The sequence below is a fragment of the Oncorhynchus kisutch genome, linkage group LG4 (genome assembly GCF_002021735.2).
Source record: "Oncorhynchus kisutch isolate 150728-3 linkage group LG4, Okis_V2, whole genome shotgun sequence".
In the NCBI taxonomy this organism is placed as follows: domain Eukaryota; kingdom Metazoa; phylum Chordata; class Actinopteri; order Salmoniformes; family Salmonidae; genus Oncorhynchus; species Oncorhynchus kisutch.
The window spans coordinates 16,383,615-16,403,423 of NC_034177.2; the positions used below are offsets into that span (position 1 = coordinate 16,383,615).

The 19,809-nt window shown below is 41.0% G+C and overlaps 3 protein-coding genes across 6 annotated transcripts in view; all 3 read left to right on the plus strand.

The window, feature by feature from the left end:
* The first annotated feature begins 232 nt into the window (after positions 1–232).
* On the plus strand, positions 233–3,377 carry LOC109889119 (mpv17-like protein 2). The gene is made up of 5 exons (XM_020480318.2): positions 233–658; positions 1,030–1,191; positions 1,731–1,807; positions 1,964–2,092; positions 2,655–3,377. The coding sequence occupies exons 1-5, from the start codon at positions 469–471 to the stop codon at positions 2,754–2,756; spliced, it is 660 nt and encodes a 219-aa protein (XP_020335907.1). The 5' UTR covers positions 233–468; the 3' UTR covers positions 2,757–3,377.
* A 9,913-nt stretch (positions 3,378–13,290) lies between these two features.
* cist1 (colon, intestine and stomach enriched 1) lies at positions 13,291–17,266 on the plus strand. 3 transcript variants are annotated; one of them, XM_031822520.1, is made up of 5 exons: positions 13,291–13,403; positions 15,491–15,895; positions 16,157–16,311; positions 16,656–16,732; positions 16,968–17,266. In XM_031822520.1, exons 1-4 carry the CDS (start codon positions 13,343–13,345, stop codon positions 16,707–16,709), a joined length of 675 nt encoding a protein of 224 aa, XP_031678380.1. In that variant the 5' UTR covers positions 13,291–13,342; the 3' UTR covers positions 16,710–16,732; positions 16,968–17,266. The 3 variants fall into 3 exon arrangements, with proteins under 3 accessions (XP_031678380.1, XP_031678379.1, XP_020335352.2); XM_031822519.1 differs by having other exon boundaries at positions 16,656–17,266; XM_020479763.2 differs by having other exon boundaries at positions 13,292–13,403; positions 15,512–15,895; positions 16,656–17,266.
* Positions 17,267–19,143: 1,877 nt separating this feature from the next.
* Positions 19,144–19,809, plus strand: part of pde4cb (phosphodiesterase 4C, cAMP-specific b) — a 152,306-nt gene continuing 151,640 nt past the window's right edge. For both annotated transcript variants that reach the window (XM_031822524.1, XM_031822526.1), the window contains exon 1: positions 19,144–19,329. The gene's annotated coding sequence lies outside the window, so the exon portion shown is untranslated. The remainder of the gene's footprint in view (positions 19,330–19,809) is intronic.

Here is a 19,809-nt window from a genome sequence, read left to right on the forward strand (position 1 = left end):
CCTATATAAAGACGCTAATCTATATCAATAGACCTTCGTGCACAGTAAGTCAAGCTAATTCACAGATTTAGAATATTATTGTATCGTTGAGCTGGCCACTAGCTAGCTGCAAGTGCAGTAGGGCCTGAAAACAACAAATGTAACTGTCAACACTAGGTGGCAGTAGCGGTGGCAGTGTGTGATTTCAGGACATCAAATCTGCCTGGAACACAGGGAAACTCTGTGGTAGTTACATCACTGAGGTATAAAGTTACATGTGCTGATGCGGAAGTGAGTCAGTTGTCATTCACTTTACTTACTATTTTAACTCAACTAGTGTGTCAGATAAACTGCTACATCAGATGGGTTCGAGTTCGATACTTTCAAAAGTAGATATTGATTAGAGTGTGATCAACATTTGCCAGGCATGCACGAGCCAGAGATAGCTAGTTAATGCGTTGCAGATGACTGGTCTCCTGTATTTTAATCATGGTAATTCCTCGAGGTAAAAATTTTCTTGTGCGTATTTCATTCTATTGGAAACCACTGTTACAAGGAAGATTGCTCATTTTAACAAACACCCTCAGTGGAGGTGTTATGTTGTCTCTGGGAGATATCATACAGCAAACCAGGGAAAAAATGAAAGATCCTCAGAAAATTCGTGACTGGAGTCGCACAGGTGAGAATATCCAATTGGGTACAGTTGCGGTCAAATATATTGGCACCATTCACTGTTTATTATAAAGAAAGTTGAAATGTAAAACTTTGTGTTCGTTCACACGTGTGTTTGTTTTGAAAATAAATAAAATGGCAATTCAACCCCCAAAAAACAGCGTTCTTCTCCCTTTGCATTATGAAATTCAAGTGGTGCCAATATATTTGGCTGCATCAGTAGGCCGAGTGCAGCTTCCACCTGCTCCATTAGCATTGGGCTCTTGGCACAATGTTTATTTTTATACTAGAGCTGACATCATATGCCATCCTTGATAGATGCATGTAGAAAATAATTTGAGGTACTTCTGTCAATTGTTTATTTTCTATTTTCCCTAGGGCACATGTTTGGAGTGGGTTGCTCTATGGGACCTGTCCTCCACTACTGGTATTCATGGCTGGATAAAATCTACATTGGCAAAGCCTTGCACACTGTAGGCAAGAAAGTCCTAGTGGACCAGCTAGTTTGCTCACCAATCCTTGGAGCTTGGTACTTTTTAGGTGAGAATGAAATGCAAAAGCTCTTTTGGTTTACATTTATACAAGGTATCATTTATTTTTGCATTAAAATAACTGCAAATAACGTTCTCATATGCAATATTTGATTGTCTTAGTGCAAGAACAAATAGGCCTTCAACCTTCCCTAGTTTTGTGTATCTATAGGACTTTTCACATTGAGATTAGGATGGGCTCGGGGGTGAAATGTTCTGAATGTGAAAGCATTGTGTGTGTTTACCTTAAGTGTGTGTGTGTGGAGTCAGTTTAATTGCATCAAGCCACTAGTGAGGTATAAGGGGTTGTGTACCGTACGGCAATACTAGATGTTAAAGAGTGGGTCAAAGTTTGCCAAGAATATGACAAATGGCATTAAGGTAACAAACAACTGATATGGGTACCAAACCCTTACTATTATGATTGGATGTTATCTGTAGCCTATGTGTTTCCATTTTTATACTGACTAAATACTGTTTAATCATTTGGTAGATACCCCAGACTTTCATACAGTCAATGCACCCATCCTTCACCTTTGTTTATTGCAGGCATGGGAGTAATGGAGGGACACGGTCTATCCAAAGGTGCGCTGGAATTCAAAGAGAAGTTCTGGGAGTTCTATAAGGTAAGTACTACAGTCCTGTATGATGTAGAATGTATTCCTTGTTCAATTTTACCATCTTATATGTTATGCTGATGTATCTATGATGACACTAGAGAATACAGAGGGTTGACTTGACTGAGGTTATGATATTTTTTATTATTGTGTTTCTTACCGTAGGCTGATTGGTGTGTCTGGCCTGCCGCACAGCTGATCAACTTCTATTTCCTTTCACCCCAATACCGGGTCCTTTATGTGAACACAATAACCCTGGGTTGGGACACCTACCTGTCTTACCTCAAACACAGAGTAAGTTGGACTAGTCAGAGAGATATTGGAATCAATAGGGAAACATAGCTCCCTTTTGCCTGGCTACCCAAACTCCTTGCTCCGGGCCTCCAGCCTGTGCCCACGGAATACCCGGAAGGTAGTTTCTTCTCTGCAATGAGTCTAGATCTGAGTACCTCCCAGACGATTTCTATAATGGAAATCCATTTTAGACCATCTGATTGGTCACAGAAACCGATGGGTTGGACTAGAGCCAGAACACATGTAAAGCAGCATTTCGAAAATGTGTTTTTAGCTTTGACACACTGATTGGTTAGAGATAATCTAATTGCTGATGACCTTGGTTTTATACAACCCACCCCCTCATTTTGACGTCACTACAAACGACTTCAATGATGGCAGTCCCAGACCGGAATATGTAGCGAACAATAGAGCAGCGGAAGAATTCAGTTTGACTCGTCAGGCAAAAACCCCTTCATTAACTTCTCTGTCAAATACACTAACACATAAGGACAATACACTGATAAAATTCTAGTACATCCTGCGTATATATTTTTAATCCATTCTATTGGTCTTTTGACAGGAAGATGATCAACCACGAGAGCTCGTTCTTGACAGTGGTGTCATAGAGGTGACCCAGGAGGCTGTTGGGCCTATCGCTCCAGCTAAACGGTTTAAGGAGTAGGTTTAGCCCAAGTACTGAACTCCAAATAGTTGAAGATCAATGTTTCATTCTTGGAACAGTTGTCTCTTGCGCACTGGAAGGTGTATAATTTCATGCGTGTATAATTAGTTATGTGTCATGTAACTTTTCTGGTTAAATTATTTCCAGCCACAGTAACTATAATCAAATACTGTTATCCTACTGTTTAAGATACCAATCTTGCCTTAAAAGTGATTCACTACTGCCTAATATTTGTCTCAGGATTTCAAATGGACCAATAAGTTTATCTGAATAATGAAAGATGATTGTTCTAGTGATCTCTATGGTTAGTCACATTGATGTAGATGTTTTTCACAACAATTTAAAACTTGAAGCAATGATGGTTAAATACACGTTCTATTACTTTTGAAAGGATTTACATATTCAACAGTTAAATGAAGAATGCTATGTATTTATTTACATAGTTGGTAAGGTATGGCAAATGTGTTGAATGGAAACGATAGATTATGCACAGTCCGTTCATAATACATATCAATCTATGATCTCTTATTTGCATAGGTGGGTGGAAAAAAATCTGTAAAATGCTGTGATTAACATGTTTAATATTTGTTTGTTTTTTAAATACAACATTTTAAAAATGTGTGTAGTTGTCTGACCTGATTACTCTTAAATAATACATTACAACTGTGCTTCTGATTTTTAATATTTTTTTTAATGAAAGGGATCAAAGGATATGTGACAGGTTTTTTTTAATGACATTTTTGCAGTAGTGCAAAGTACTTGAGTAAAAATACTTTCAAGTACATACTATTTATATTTTTGACAACTTTTACTTTTCCTTCACTACATTCCTAAAGAAAATAAATGTCCTTTTTTGCTCCAAACATTTTCCCTGACATGCAAAAGTACTTGTTATATTTTGAATGCTTAGCAGGACAGAAAATAGTCCAATTCACATATTTATCCAGAGAACATCCTGATCTTCCCTACTGCCTCTGATTTAGTGGACTCACTAAAACACAAATGCTTCATTTGTAAATGTCTTGAGTTTTGGAATGTGCCCCTGGTTTGCTGGTTTGCTTAATATAAGGAATTTAAAATGATTATTTTAGTTTTGATACATAAGTATATTTAAAACCAAATGCTTTTAGACTTTTACTCGAGTATTTTACTGCGTGACTTTCACTTTTACTTGAGTCATTTTCTATAAAGGTATCTTTACTTTTAGTCAAGTATGATAATGGGGTACTTTTTTCACTATTGCGTTTTTGGTAGGAAAGTGGTTATACATTCAGTATTATAAAATATTACCCATAAACACTTGTGTATAGTGAGGAATTCCTCCCACTGTTGATTTAAGAATACCGACAGAGGCTTAACTTTGCATCCAATTTGCAACAGATTTTAATGCGAATATTTTAAAATCTGCATAAAACAATATGAACATTTTCCCACCAGAGATGTTTCCATCAAACGGACTTATTGTGCATGAAAGGCTGCGCGTGTTGAAGTGTAAAGAACAGGAAGGCCCGCACACTGATTATGCACATTAAACGTTAAAATATTTCACCTCACATGACCATTTTGCACATGACGCATCGTTGGTGTGGAAACAATTCAATTCACTTTTGCATAGTCAATCATAATTAATCACAGAGGTACATATGGTCATAAAGGGTTATATACATACAAATAGTCCAAGTTAACCTAGGTAACTATAAAAAAAAGATTACGTTGGAAACTGTTGTAATAACCGTCCAAAAGACGATTACGCGCTGGACGCGCGGTGGCTGTAGATGCAATTACAGTGCCTATTTCAAAAATAAAAAATTGATATCAATGAGAGGGACACATGTAGGGCCTAGTAGTTACATAAAATCTAATATGTAAAACATGACAAAGTGGGGACCTGGATGGCAGGACAAATCAACTTAACATATGAATGTAAGATATGGTCTGATATCAAACTCTTGGTTCAGACCTTTAGGAAACATGGTGGACAAACGGTGACTCCAATACAATTCTATGCTCAGTAGAATGTATCTCAGAAAGTTGATGTTGTGACGAGCCGCCATGACATGCGCAGCCACAGGGTTTCTATGGTCAAGAGTCCTGATATTACTCCTGTGTTCTGCTATCGTTGTTTTCAGAGCTCGTTTCGTTTTTCCTACATAGCGTAGACCACAAATACAATTGATCAGGAATAGTACATTTTTTTGTGGCTCACACAATGGTGGCCTTAATCTTAATGGCCTTGCCCGTGATAGGGCGATTGAACATTGTGCATTTGTTCATAAAGTGACACTGGATACATCGGCCACATCTGTAATTACCGTAGGTCACATTGTCTAGAAAGGTGCTATGTGGCACTGTTGGAAGATCAGACCTCACCACCATTTGACTGATGTTGGGGGGCGTCTGAAGACTTCACACGGGCTTCTTTCAACGTCTTTTCCAGTTGTGGATCAATGCTCAAGATGTGCCAGTGTTTTTTAATGATATGGTCTAACTGTTTGCCAAGTGGGGAGTATTGAAGGAAGCATTAAACTCGTTGGTCAGGGGGCGGGGTGATTTGGGTTTGAGGCTGTCATCCTGGTTCATATTCTTGTAACGGTCCCTTGCGTCATGAAGCGCCCATCCAGACAGTCGGCTTGTTTGCCATAGTCACTGTGGACTAAAGATATTGCGTACGCGACTGTATTGGCTGACAGGGAGGTTCTTTTTCAGGGATGTAGGGTGGAAGCTATCTCTGCTTAACAGGGAATTCCTGTCTTTCGGCTACCTGCATATGTCCGTGTGTGTTACTATCTAGGTGTTTTATTTCTATGTTGGCCTGGTATGGTTCCCAGTCAGAGGCAGCTGTTTATCGTTGTCTCTGATTGGGGATGATATTTAGGGCAGCCATTTCCCCACTGTGTTTTGTGGGATCTTGATCTGAGTTAGTGCATGTCGAACCTCTTATGTTACGGTTCGTTGTTTGTTTCCTTTTAGTTTTGTAAGTTAAAAAAAAATAAAGATGTGGAACTCAGAGCACGCTGCGCCTTGGTCCATCTCTCCACACAGCCGTGACAGTACACCTGGCGAGGAGTACACCTCCACAGGAGTCGCTAGTGTGCGATGAGACATGGATATCCCTGCCGGCCAAACCCTCCCTAACCCGGACGACGCTGGGCCAATTGTGCACCGCCCCATGGGCCTCCCGGTCGTGGAAGGCTGCAACAGAGCCTGGACTCCCAGAATTCCTAGTGGCACAGCTAGCACTGTGATGTAGTGCCTCAGACCACTGCGCCACTCGGGAGGCCCAGATATAGATACTTTTGTACCTTTTTCCTCCAGCATCTTCACAAGGTCCTTTGCTGTTGTTCTGGGATTGATTTGCACTTTTCACACCAAAGTACGTTCATCTCTAGGAGACAGAACGCGTCTCCTTCCTGAGTGGTATGATGGCTGTGTGGTCCCATGGTGTTTACACTTGCGTACTATTGTTTGTACAGATGAACGTGGTGCCTTCAGGTGTTTGGAAATTACTCCCAAGGATGAACCAGACTTGTGGAGGTCTACCATTTTTTTCTCTTGGCTGATTTCTTTTGATTTTACTGTGATGTCAAGCAAAGAGGCACTGAGTTTGAAGGTAGGCCTTGAAATACATCCACGGATACACCTCCAATTGACTCAAATTATGTCAATTAGCCTATCAGAAGCTTCTAAAGCCATGACATCATTTTCAGAAAATTTACAAACTGTTTAAATGCACAGTCAACTTTCTGTATGTAAACTTCTGACCCACTGGAATTGTGATACAGTGAATTATAAGTGAAATAATCTGTCTGTAAACAATTGTTGGAAAAATTACTTGTGTCATGCACAAAGTAGATATCCTAACCGACTTGCCAGAACTATAGTTTGTTAACAAGAAAATTGTGGAGTGATTGAAATACGAGTTTTATGGAGGAGTGTTGGAATACAACCTAAGTGTATGTAAATGTCCGAATTCAACTGTACCTAATAACCATCATATCGAAGTAAATTTCGAGTCACGCGATGATATGGTGTGTGGTCCTCCCACGATGACTTGTTAAACCATACAGTTTATTTGGCTACAGATGAAATAAATGATGATGAACTTAACAGGGTGTTGGAAGTGCACTGTGATCTTGATGCACCTTTTCAATATCTATCAACGGTCTTATTCTGGTGACATGATGATCAATGCTTGAATGCCGTTTGACAAATAAACCTATTATTTCAAGCTCGCGTCCATAATAATCTCATCATAGACTAGCCTACCCGCACAACCTACCTACACTGTATCTGCCACCTGTTAGCTAATGAGCTTACATGCCAGGACCAAATATGTAGGCACATTCAGTGGCGATTTTAACATGTAAATCTTGGTGGGGCAAAAAAAAAATACAAGTGGGATGCATGCCAGCAAAGCCACTTCACAACACAAAACAATACATTAATTGCACTATAACGGTGACAAACCGTGCCCACAAACTGTCAGAGCTACATACATTTCTCCCAACATCTTATCACTGATACACCTGGCTATCGGCGGTTCTGACTTGGTGTACAAGGAGAACACTGTAAGAACAGCACATGTTCTGAAGTCTGTCACTGTAAATTTCAAAAGTGCAGCAAAACAGTCTGGAAGCGAAACAGTTCATTCAACCTTATTTACTGCCTTTTTTTTAAACATAGCTGATATGGCTGACTTGCTTAAACATACTATATGTGGTTTCTAATGACAATTGAGATGTAAAAACTATGGCATAAAGGGACGATAAACGAATAAGAGGCAATCCGTAATTTATTTTAGGACATTAATGAGTGAGCTAGGACGGGCGTAGTCAATATAACTATTTGTTTAGCACTTTTGTATTCGGTGCATGTGACAATACAATTTTATTTTATTTGAGCATACAATACATTTTTGGACTCACATTGTTGTGCTGTGCTCACTTCAACAGGAAGGTGGTGCCGCGGTCCTTCGGCGACAAATTCTGTCACCAAAGTCTGGCATTATCTGGATTTATGGTACTTTCAAAACAACTGGGAACTCGGAAAACATCAAGGTCAAATCATGATGACATCATTGATCTTCAGGTCTTACCTCGTTTATTCCCGACTTCCCAGTTGTCTTGAACTCACTGAAGACAAGTTTTCGCAGTTCCAAGTTAACAGTTGTTTTGAGTGCGGCACAAATCATGCTTCATTGACAACATGGCCAATGTTGAATGTTTATAATTTTAAACTTGGAAAAGAGCCCCTTAATCCCAGTTTTGGGACCACACAGCCATTGTCACTGATTCCTTCCAAACCACTCATTGTTGAATTTCCGATTTCCAACTTGAGCACGGATATGTTTTATCTATAATTTCTCTTCATTATTTTTCTTCATATGACAAGGATTTGCCAGAGATGCAACCTCTCTTATCATCACTCAGTGCCTGGGCTTACCTCCACTGTAGCCACACCCCACCATACCCCTGTCTGCACATTATACCATGAATCTATTCTACCACACCCAGAAATCTGCTCCTTTTATTCTCTGTCCCCAATGCACTAGACGACCAGTTTTGCTAGCCTTTAGCCGTACCCTAATCCTACCCCTCCTCTGTTCCTCGGGTGATGTGGAGGCTAACCCAGGCCCTGTGTGTCCCCAGGCACTCTCATTTGTTGACTTCTATAATCAAAAAAGCCTTGGTTTCATGCATGTTAACATCAGAAGCCTCCTCCCTAAGTTTGTTTTACTCACTGCTTTAGCACACTCCGCCAAACCCTGATGTCCTTGCCGTGTCTGAATCCTGGCTTAGGAAGGCCACCAAAAATTCTGAAATTTCCATACCCAACTACAACATTTTCCGTCAAGATAGAACTGCCAAAGGGGGAGGAGTTGCAATCTACTGCCCAAACAGTTCGAGCTTCTAATTTAAAAAATGAATCTCTCCAGAAATAAGTCTCTCACTGTTGCCACCTGTTATAGACCCCCCTCAGCTCCCAGCTATGCCCTGGACATCATATGTGAATTGATTGACCCCTATCTATCTTCAGAGTTCGTTCTGTTAGGTGACCTACACTGGGATATGCTTAACACCCCCAGCAGTCCTACAATCTAAGCTAGATGCCCTCAATATCACACAAATTATCAAGGAAACCACCAGGTAAATCCTGAAATCCGTAAACATGGGAACCCTCATAGATATTATCCTGACCAACTTGCCCTCCAAATACACCTCTGCTGTTTTCAATCAGGATCTCAGCAATCTCATTTCCTGCATCCGCTATGGGTCCACAGTGAAACGACCACCCCTCATCACTGTCAAACGCTCCCTAAAACACTTCTGCGAACAGGCCTTTCTAATCGACCTGTCCCGGGTATCCTGGTAGGATATTGACCTCATCCCGTCAGTAGAGGATGCCTGGTCATTCTTTAAAAGTAATTTCCTCACCAACTTATATAAGCATACCCCTTTCAAAAAATGTAGAACTAAGAACAGATATAGCCCTTGGTTCACTCCAGACCTGACTGCCCTTGACCAGCACAAAAACATCCTGTGGTGGACTGCAATAGCATCGAATAGTCCCCGCGATATGCAACTGTTCAGGGATGTCAGGAACCAATACACACAGTCAGTCAGGAAAGCAAAGGCTAGCTTTTTCAAACAGAAATTTGCATCCTATAGCTCTAACTCCAAAAAGTTTTGGGACACTGTAAAGTCCATGGGGAACAAGAGCACCTCCTCCCAGCTGCCCACTGCACTGAGGCTAGGTAACACGGTCACCACCGATAAATCCATGATAATTGAACATTTCAATAAGCATTTCTCTACGACTGGCCATGCTTTCCTCCTGGCTATCCCAACTCTGGCCAACAGCTCTGCACTCCCCGCAGCTACTTGCCCGAGCCTCCCCAGCTTCTCCTTCACCCAAATCCAGATAGCAGATGTTCTGAAAGAGCTGCAAAACCTGGACCGGTACAAATCAGCTGAGCTAGACAATCTGGAACCTCTCTTTCTAAAAGTATCCTCCACCGTTGTTGCAATCCCTATTACCAGTCTGTTCAACCTCTCTTTCGGATTATCCGAGATCCCTAAAGATTGGAAAGCTGCAGCGGTCATCCCCCTCTTCAAAGGGGGTGACACTCTAGACCCAAACTGTTATAGACCTATATCCATCCTGCCCTGCCTTTCTAAAGTCCTCGAAAGCCAAGTTAATAAACAGATCACTGACCATTTAGAATCCCACCGTACCTTCTCCTCTGTGCAATCCGGTTTCCGTGCTGGTCATGGGTGTACCTCAGCCACGCTCAAGATACTAAACAATATCATAACCGCCATCGATAAAAGACAGTACTGTGCAGCCGTCTTCATCGACCTGGGCCAAGGCTTTCGACTCTGTCCTATCACTGTATTCGTATCGGCAGACTCAATAGCCTTGGTTTCTCAAATGACTGCATATCGTGGTTCACTAACTACTTCACAGACAGAGTTCAGTGTGTCAAATCGGAGGGCCTGTTGTCCAGACCTCTGGCCGTCTCTATGGGGGTACCACAGGGTTCAATTCTTGGGCCGACTCTTTTCTCTGTATATATCAACGATGTCGCTCTTGCTGCGGGTGATTCCGTGATCCACCTCTACGCAGATGACACCATTCTGTATACATCTGGCCCTTCTTTGGACATTGTGTTAACTAACCTCCAAACGAGCTTCAATGTCATACAACACTCCTTCCGTGGCCTCCAACTGCTCTTAAACGCTAGTAAAACTAAAAGCATGCTTTTCATCCGTTTGCTGCCCGCACCTGCCCACCCGACTAGCACTACTCTAGAATACGTGGAGAACTACAAATACCTAGGTGTCTGGCTAGACTGTAAACTCTCCTTCCAGAATCATATCAAACATCTCCAATCTAAAATCAAATCTAGAATCGGCTTTCTATTTCGCAACAAAGCCTCTTTCACTCACGCCGCCAAACTTACCCTAGTAAAACTGACTATCCTACCGATCCTCGACTTCAGCGATGTCATCTACAAAATAGCTTCCAACACTCTACTCAGCAAATTGGATGTAGTCTATCACAGTGCCATCTCTTTTGTTACCAAAGTGCCTTATACCACCCACCACTACGACCTGTATGCTCTAGTAGGCTGGCCCTCGCTTCATATTCATCGCCAGACCCACTGGCTCCAGGTCATCTATAAGTGTATGCTAGGTAAAGCTCCGCCTTATCTCAGCTCACTGTTCACGATAACAACACCCACCCGTAGCACGCGCTCCAGCAGGTATATCTCACTGGTCATCCCCAAAGCCAACACCTGTTTGGCCGCCTTTCCTTCTAGTTGTCTGCTGCCAGTGACTGGAACGAATTGCAAAAATTGCTGAAGCTGGAGACTTACATTTCCCTCACTAACTTTAAACATCAGCTATCTGAGAAGCTAACCGATCGCTGTACACAGTCCATCTGTAAATAGCCCACCCAATCTACCTACCTCATCCCCCATATTGTTTTAATTTACTTTGCTGCTCTTTTGCACACCAGTATCACTACTTACACACCATCATCTGCTCATCATCATCTGCTCATCTATCACTCCAGTGTTAATCTGCTAAATTGTAATTACTTTGCTACTATGGTCTATTTATTGCCTTACCTCCTCATGCCATTTGCACACAATGTATATAGACTTTCTTTTTTTTCTATTGTGTTATTGTACTTTTGTTTATTCCATGTGTAACTCTGTGTTTTTGTTTCTGTTGCACTGCTTTGCTATATCTTGGCCAGGTCACAGTTGTAAATGAGAACTTGTTCTCAACTAGCTTACCTGGTTAAATAAAGGTTAAATACATTTTAAAAAACAATAAAGATTGTCGACTTGATTCATGATGATGACTGCTAGCTAATATTTAGAAAGTATAACGTTGACAAGATCAGTCCTATCAAAGCTACTGTACATATAACGTATTTGACGTCATTTTATTTGTGGCCAATGACCTTGATCCTTCTTGGAAGGGCACTTCTAATGTAACTCTATGGAAGCTGGAAGAGTTCGTTAGAGTTGAAAATACACTGAACTGTTTTTTTATTCCGTACATGAAAATGTATTCTTTGTGCAGATTTTTTCATATTCGCATGAGAATCTGTCGCCAATTGGATGGAAACCTAGCTAGTGATTATTTTCTCAGACAATGCTGCTTTATTTAGGTATGTTGTCTGTATTTTTAGGAATTCAATTGATGTTTTTCAAATAATTTTAAACAGTAGATATTAAACAATAGCTGTTTTGTAGAATAAATATGTCACGCTATCCTCAAACTCCCTGTCATAAATCGACCAAGGCGCAGCGTGCATGTAGTTCCACATCTTTTTATGAAAGTGAAACCGAAACAACCAAAAAACAAACAGGTAAACAGCAAAGAACGTGACGTAACCGAGGTGCACACAAACGGAAAAATAATTACCCACAAAACACAGGTGGGAAAAGGCTACCTAAGTATGGTTCTCAATCAGAGACAACGACAGACAGCTGTCCCTGATTGAGAACCATACTCGACCAAAAACAAAGAAATACAAAAACATAGAAAAAAGAACATCGAATACCCTAGTCACACCCCGGCCTAACCAAAATAGAGAATAAAAAGCCTCTCTATGGCCAGGGCGTGACAGTACCCCCCCCCCCCCCCCCCCCCCTCAAAGGTGCGGACTCAGACCGCAAAACTTGACTCTAAAGGGGAGGGTCCGGGTGGGCCTTCTTTACGGTGGCGGCTCGGGTGCGGGACGTGGACCCCGCTCCACCTCAGTCTTGGCCCACTTAGGTGGCACCTCTGGAGCGGGGACCCTCACAGCGGGCCCCGGACTGAAGACCCTCATAGAGGGTGCCTCTGGACTGAGGGGTGCCTCTGGACTGACGGGCGGCTCTGGCAGCTCCTGGCTGACGGGCGACTCCGGACTGACGGGCGGCTCCGGACTGACGGGCGGCTCCGGACTGATGGGCGGCTCCGGACTGGAGGGCGGCTCTGGCGCCCTTTTAATGGCACCCTTTTAATGAAAGTGAAACCGAAACAACCAAAAAACAAACAGGTAAACAGCAAAGACCGTGACGCAACTGAGGTGCACACAAACACACACGGAAAACTAATTACCCACAAAACACAGGTTGGAAAAGGCTACCTAAGTATAGTTCTCAATCAGAGACAATGACAGACAGCTGTCCCTGATTGAGAACCATACTCGACCAAAAACAAAGAAATACAAAAACATAGAAAAAAGAACATAGAATGCCCACCCTAGTCACACCCTGGCCTCACCAAAATAGAGAATAAAAAGCCTCTCTATGGCCAGGACGTGATACATGAATCCCACCGTAAAGCCTCGAGACTGTTGCCTGCCATTCAATTCCTGACACTTTGAGGGTGGTAAATTTGAGCGGCGCATTTTATTATTGAGCTAACATACTTGTTCAAACAATGACTCGCCAGCCCCAGCCATTGAATATGCACTGAAAAAATAAGCACACCTCCCTGGCCATTTACCAACATCCTGCTTTCAAGGATGTAATAATGTGGACGTGTTGTTGAGTTGAGTGTCTTTACCTCTAGGGCAACATGGCAGGTATAATGGGTGTCACTATATTTATATCATTTGTTTCGGTAGCCGTCGCTCTTGGTAAGTCAATATTTTACATTTTCTTCGTGAAACCTGTTTACTTGGAGAATAATTTACCTAAACTGGATGGAGGGCTCATTGTATATGCAAATTATGCAACAATTGAGGTTAGGGTCATACCGTAAAAATAAAACATGCCTAGGAAATACCTGTTTAACACAATACAGGACGTGGTTTCAGGTCAAGTTATATAGGTTTATTTTTGTATAATACATACAAGCAGCTACAAAGTATTCTATAAAAAGGTCTGAATTTAATCCAGGGTTTTCTAAGGTCATAGGGCATTAGGTTACTAATGAAGAACGTTCCAGCGAAACCTAAAAGGCCAGGGGCATGCCTCCAAGCAAATATGAGTTTGGGATGAGTTGAATCTGTAGTAGTCTGTTAATATAATGGCACCATCTGGGTTATTTACATCTACCATTTTAGATATTGCAAAATGTAGTATTACTTACATAATATGCAAATCAAAATCAAAATCAAGTCTTGTTCTTCATTAGCAAAACAGACATTACGTTTCTCTTTTACACTCCAGCTCTACATGTAACCTTGTCAATCGACCCAGTTGTGCTACCCAAATGCTAATCTCAGCACCCAGTACAGAACCAAATGTTGCGTGTGCACTGGCCAGTAACAATCTATCACAGGGATGAGCAACTTTGATGGGGTGGGGGGCCACAAAAAATCTGAACTCATCATGAGTGCTTCCCTCACCACCACATTGCAAGCCAAACGTTTTATTGGCAATCTTGACAATAAAAAAAAAGGGTTAATTTTGTGCAATTCTACACATTTGGGGTGTAGATAAAATGTCACAGCTTTAAAGCAAGTTTTCTATGGAAGGGAGAGAAATGTTTGCAGTTTTTAATATGATACACTATATATACAAAAGTATGTGGACACCGCTTCAAATTAGTGGATACGGCTATTTCAGCCACACCCGTTGCTGACAGGTGTATGAAATCGAGCACACAGCCGGTCAACTGTCAGTACTGTTATTGTGAAGTGGAAACATCTAAGAGCAACAACGGCTCAGCAGCGAAGTGGTAGGCCACACAAGCTCACTGAACGGGACCGCCGAGTGCTGTCCTTGTCTGTCCTCGGTTGCAACACTCACTACTGCGTTCAAAACTGCCTCTCAAAGCAACGTCAGCACAATAACTGTTTGTTGGGAGCTTCATGAAATAGATCACCATGCGCAATGCCAAGCATCGGCTGGAATGGTGTAAAGCTCGCCGCAATTGGACTCCGGAGCAGTGGAAATGCGTTATCTGGAGTGATGAATCACTCTTCACCATCTGGCAGTCCAACGGACAAATCTGAGTTTGGCGGATGACAATGTCCCCGTGCACAAAGCGAGGTCCATACAGAAATGGTTTGTCGAGATTGATGTGGAAGAAATTGGCTGGCCTCCACAGAGACTTGAACTCAACTACATTGAACACCATTGGGATGAATTGGAAGGCCGACTGCGGGCCAGGCCTAACCGCCCAACATCAGCGCCCGACCTCATTAATGCTCTTGTGGCTGAATGGAAGCAAGTCCCTGCAGCAATGTTCCAACGTCTAGTGGAAAGCCTTCCCAGAAGAGTGGCTGTTACTACAGCAAAGTGGGGACCAACTCCATATTTATGCCCATGATTTTGGAATGAGATGTTTGACGAGCAAGTGTCCACATACTCTTGGTCATTTAGTGTATCAGAGTGAGACTGATAACAAGCTTAGATAGTTTAGCGGCGAGCTAACTTATCGATCTAAAAAATATTGACTGACATAAAAAGAGAAACTGCTGATGCACAACCAAATTTCAAAATTGCACCTTGTGTATTCTACTATTCTAACTCTCAACAGTAAGTTGAGACCCCCCCCTTCCCATCCCTGGTTTATCACAATAGAATACCCAAATGCATACCAGGTTTTGGCTCAATTTGTTTTACCACAAACAAATTGACTCAAAACATTGGACTCAGATGCAGATTTGTTATCGGGGATGACCCAGTTACAGATCATAACAAAATATGAATATGCCTGTATGTAAATATGAAATGATCCAATACTAACACTCCTTTAATGCGGGGTCCTCTGGAGCCTCATCATCAACCTTGACAGTGACTCCAATGAAGGCAACCACCAGGAATACCCCAACATTGTCTGTCACCATCCCCACAGTGGCCCCTGCCATGCCAACCAGTAGGACAAGTTCATCAGTCAGTGAAGCACCTAATACAGATCCTACTGGTGACACTAGAGTCCCAATGGAATCATCAACTTCATCACCTGCAACTGAGCCTTCCCAATACTCTCAGCCACTAACTCCATCACAATCATCCAATGGCAGCACCACCACACAAACCTCTACAGGTTTTACAGCTGACACTACTATGAATCAGACCCTAACTGGAATAGTTGGTTATGACTCAACATCCTCAATCTTCTCATCAACTTTGTCGCCAAGCTCTGATTTTACGACAGGGAACATGAGCTCAAGCACAGGTGTGTGTTTCACATGAAAATAATATATATATTATTGAATTAATCAAATTAAATAATCCTTGCAGACAATGAGTCTTAGTGGTAAAGCAAACTGTTACCAGTGGACACATAGGTTCTGTTGTAATTAAGCTTTCAAGAGAACAGCATGTTCATGTTTCAGAAATGCCACCTGATTTAATAGATTCAATTTACTTTTAAGAGAACTAATTTATATATTTTTGTAACCATACTTTATCACTGTTATTCATTCTGTTGCCTTAGAAAGTGATGGGAGACATGTCTTATCAAGGAGTCCGGGCCTCGTAGCAGTCCTCTGCATATTCTGCATCTGTCTGGGTCTTCTGCTGGCTGTTGGAATTGCAAAGCTCATTACTCCCAGAGGTTCAACATTTCAGAGGCTTGAAGATGTGCCATTGGTGAATTGATTTTGTATTGGTGGTATAGATATTGCATGCAAAAGAGCTTCCTGTTCAATGAACAGGACATTCGGATATAGAAGTGACAGAAGAAAAGCTGTTTAACGCACATGAAACCAAAGTCATGTAAAGCCAACATGTATTCTTTAACACATGAGAATTAGGCCAGTTTATCAGATAATTGACGTTGATGATCAATTCTATGCAAAGATGGTTTCTTTTTTAAATTATGTGCTTTACACACTTTGTGCTCCAGTATTTTGTCTCAAATGCAATGCATTCAAAAGGTACAGATCTTTGAATCCAAATGAATTGTAAATCTTCATTTCATTTCCTATTTTCAGGGCAAAATAAATGAAGAGTCTCCATTTGCCCGTTACCCTGAAAAACAATTCTGAAAGAAAACACATCATGAGAGAAGGTATTCTATTTGGGGTTCAGACAGTGTTGTTCATGAGGACGTGTCACCCACCATCATGTTTATGTTCCTGTTTTTGTTTGTTTAATTTGTCTGCTGGAAAGTGCTGGAAAGTGACGTGTGTTTGAAGGAAGTCAGTATAGGCACTAAAAGCAATCCTGTGATGTGGTAAAGAATATCTCCTCCCAGGTTGGTCAGCAGCCTACTGAAGTCGATCGTTGGTACTGTTCATTCACAGGTGGATGGATGCATCAAGGAACTGAATACAGAAGATGCACAGACAATGTCTGCGTTTACACAGGTAGCCCAATTCTGATCTTTTGCCAAATTTTTTGCGAAAGATCTGATTTGTCAAAAATACCAATTATTGGCACAATATCAGAATTGGTCTGCCTTTATAAACACAGCCCATGTGTCAGGTATCACTAGAAATAAAGCTATGAAAAAAGCTATAATAAAGCCAAATTCTCTGTTTCTTGAAAAGACTATGACAAACAGGCCTAATTTTTGTATGGGTTGAAATAAATAAATGATTGCATTGAATTGTGTTCTCTTTTTCTCCAGATGAGATGAGGTGTTATATATTGGATCAAGATACACTGAGTATAAAAACATTAAGAACACCTGCTCTTTCCATGACATAGACTGACCAGGTGAATCCAGGTGAAAGCTATTATTGATGTCACTTGTCAGTGTAGATGAAGGGGAGGAGACAAGTTAAAGAATGATTTTTTAAGTCTTGAGACACTAGAGACATGGATTGTGTATGTGTGAGGGTGAATGAGGAAGACAAAAGATTTGTGTCTTTGAATGGGCTACGGTAGAAGCTGCTAGGCTCACCGGTTTGTGTCAAGAACTGCAATGTTGCTGGGTTTTTCATGCTTAACAGTTTCCCATGTGTATCAAGAAAGGTCCACCACCCAAAGGACACCCAGCCAACTTGACAACTGTGGGAAGCATTGGAGTAAACATGGGCCAGCATCCCTGTGGAACACTTTCGACACCTTGTGGAGTCCATGCTGTTCTGAGGGCAAATGTTCATAATGTTCATAATGTTCATAATGTTTGGTATACTCAGTGTATGTCAGCTAGTAAATTAGTTATCCGGATTGTCACAGCAGTCTAAGGCACTGCATCTCAGTACAAGAGGCGTCAGTATAGTACCTGGTTCGAATCCAGGCTATATCACATCTGGCGTAATTGGGAGTTCCATAGGGCAACGCACAATTGGCCCAGCGTTGTCCGGGTTTGGCCTGAGTAGGCCGTCATAGTAAATAAGGATTTGTTCTTAAACTGACTTGCCTAGTTAAATAAAGGTAGAAATATCAATCAAATGTATTTATAAAGCCCTTTTTACATCAGCTGATGTCACAAAGTGCTCTATATATATTCTCTTATGATTAGTGGTAGGGTTATATTATTTTAAGATCCTTTTTAGTGAACCACATAAACAGCCAGGCAGTAGGCTTATTTTTAGACTTGTTTACCTGTAAACTAAAGTAGGTCGGATGCCAGCCTGGAAAATTGACAATGTTTTATTTATTTATACCTTTATTTAACTAGGCAAGTCAGTTAAGAACAAATTCTTATTTTCAATGACGGCCTAGGAACAGTGGGTTAACTGCCTGTTCAGGGGCAGAACGACAGATTTGTACATTGTCAGCTCGGGGATTTGAACTTGCAACCTTCCGGTTACTAGTCCAACGCTCTAACCTCTAGGCTACCCGACAATAATAGACCACTTTCTCAATAAACTCCAGGCTTGTCATTGACAAGACAGTGAATAATTAGTTGAACTCGTCACTACGCAACAAAGTTTTCACTTTTCAGCTACTGTACATCATTTGCAACAAAGTTGCCCTCCCAGCCTCCCATCATTTGGCTGAACAGCGTGTCCCGCTTGGTTGCACGCAATGACATATAAACCCTGCCTTGCTTTCGATATGTTAGCCATTAACAGGCTTTGAAGGCGCCAGTCGGCCATATTGCCACTCCCCAGTAGGAGCAGTCCTCCATAGGAATGATTGAAATTCTACAGTATTTAAATTAAATGTTTCAAGGACAAAATTACATGTATTTAAGTAACTATCTTTTTTGTTGAATTGGGGACAGTAACATTAGTAATGTACATAAAATTATACTTTAAGGATTAAATTATTTTTTTTAGCTCACATAATATACTTTAAAAGTATGCAATTAAGTTGTCTGTAATATAATACATGTGTAAAAAACGAATGTAGACATTAATACGTGCATTTCTGTAGCTTCAAAAATATATTTTTTATACCGGTGGGGGAGTGCCAAGATGGAGGCGCAGTGGCCTCAACCCAGCGCCCCCAAATAGTTATCTAGTATATATATAAATCATTGGTTGCACGCTTACATTGTTTACATCCACAAACATTTCCTGGCATGTGACTAAATCAACGTCATTCGCAACGAAAGCAAGCATTCACGGAGTTTGAAGTCTAAGTAAAAGCAATAAAATGTATGATAAAGACAACGACCTTCAATGAAGAGACCAGAACTAAATATTCCTTGATAACCTGCAATTGCCGTGGGTTTCTTCTCTAAATACTCAAGAAGTCGAGCGACCAAAGGTAAGGAAGTGAAACTTTTCAAAGATGTTTCTCGACGGCGCGAGACTTTAAAAAGTAAGACCTACATTTCGAAAACAGGCAGTGAAATGTGTGATTTGTATTCGATAAGGAAATAAATCAAATGTGTATTGAATATACTTTTTATTTAAAAAAAAAAGTTTTTACTTCAAGTGTATGGGAATTAGCTCCACAATGGCTGTTTTTAAACACTTTTCATTTCAAAATATGTCTTCCACTCACTGTGAAGATTAGCCTACTTGCCTTAATCAATTCTGGCAGGTGGAGTCACTTATGTGTCTTGTTTTCTTTATCCAGTTGTTTATATTTAATCAACATTCTCATGGTATTTTAATAAGATTGTAATATAGATCTATAGGTCCAATAATTCATTCGTATCTTAATTTATATATATATATATATATATATATATATTATACACGATTATTTCTTGGTGTACGGCTAGTTATACATTAATTACGC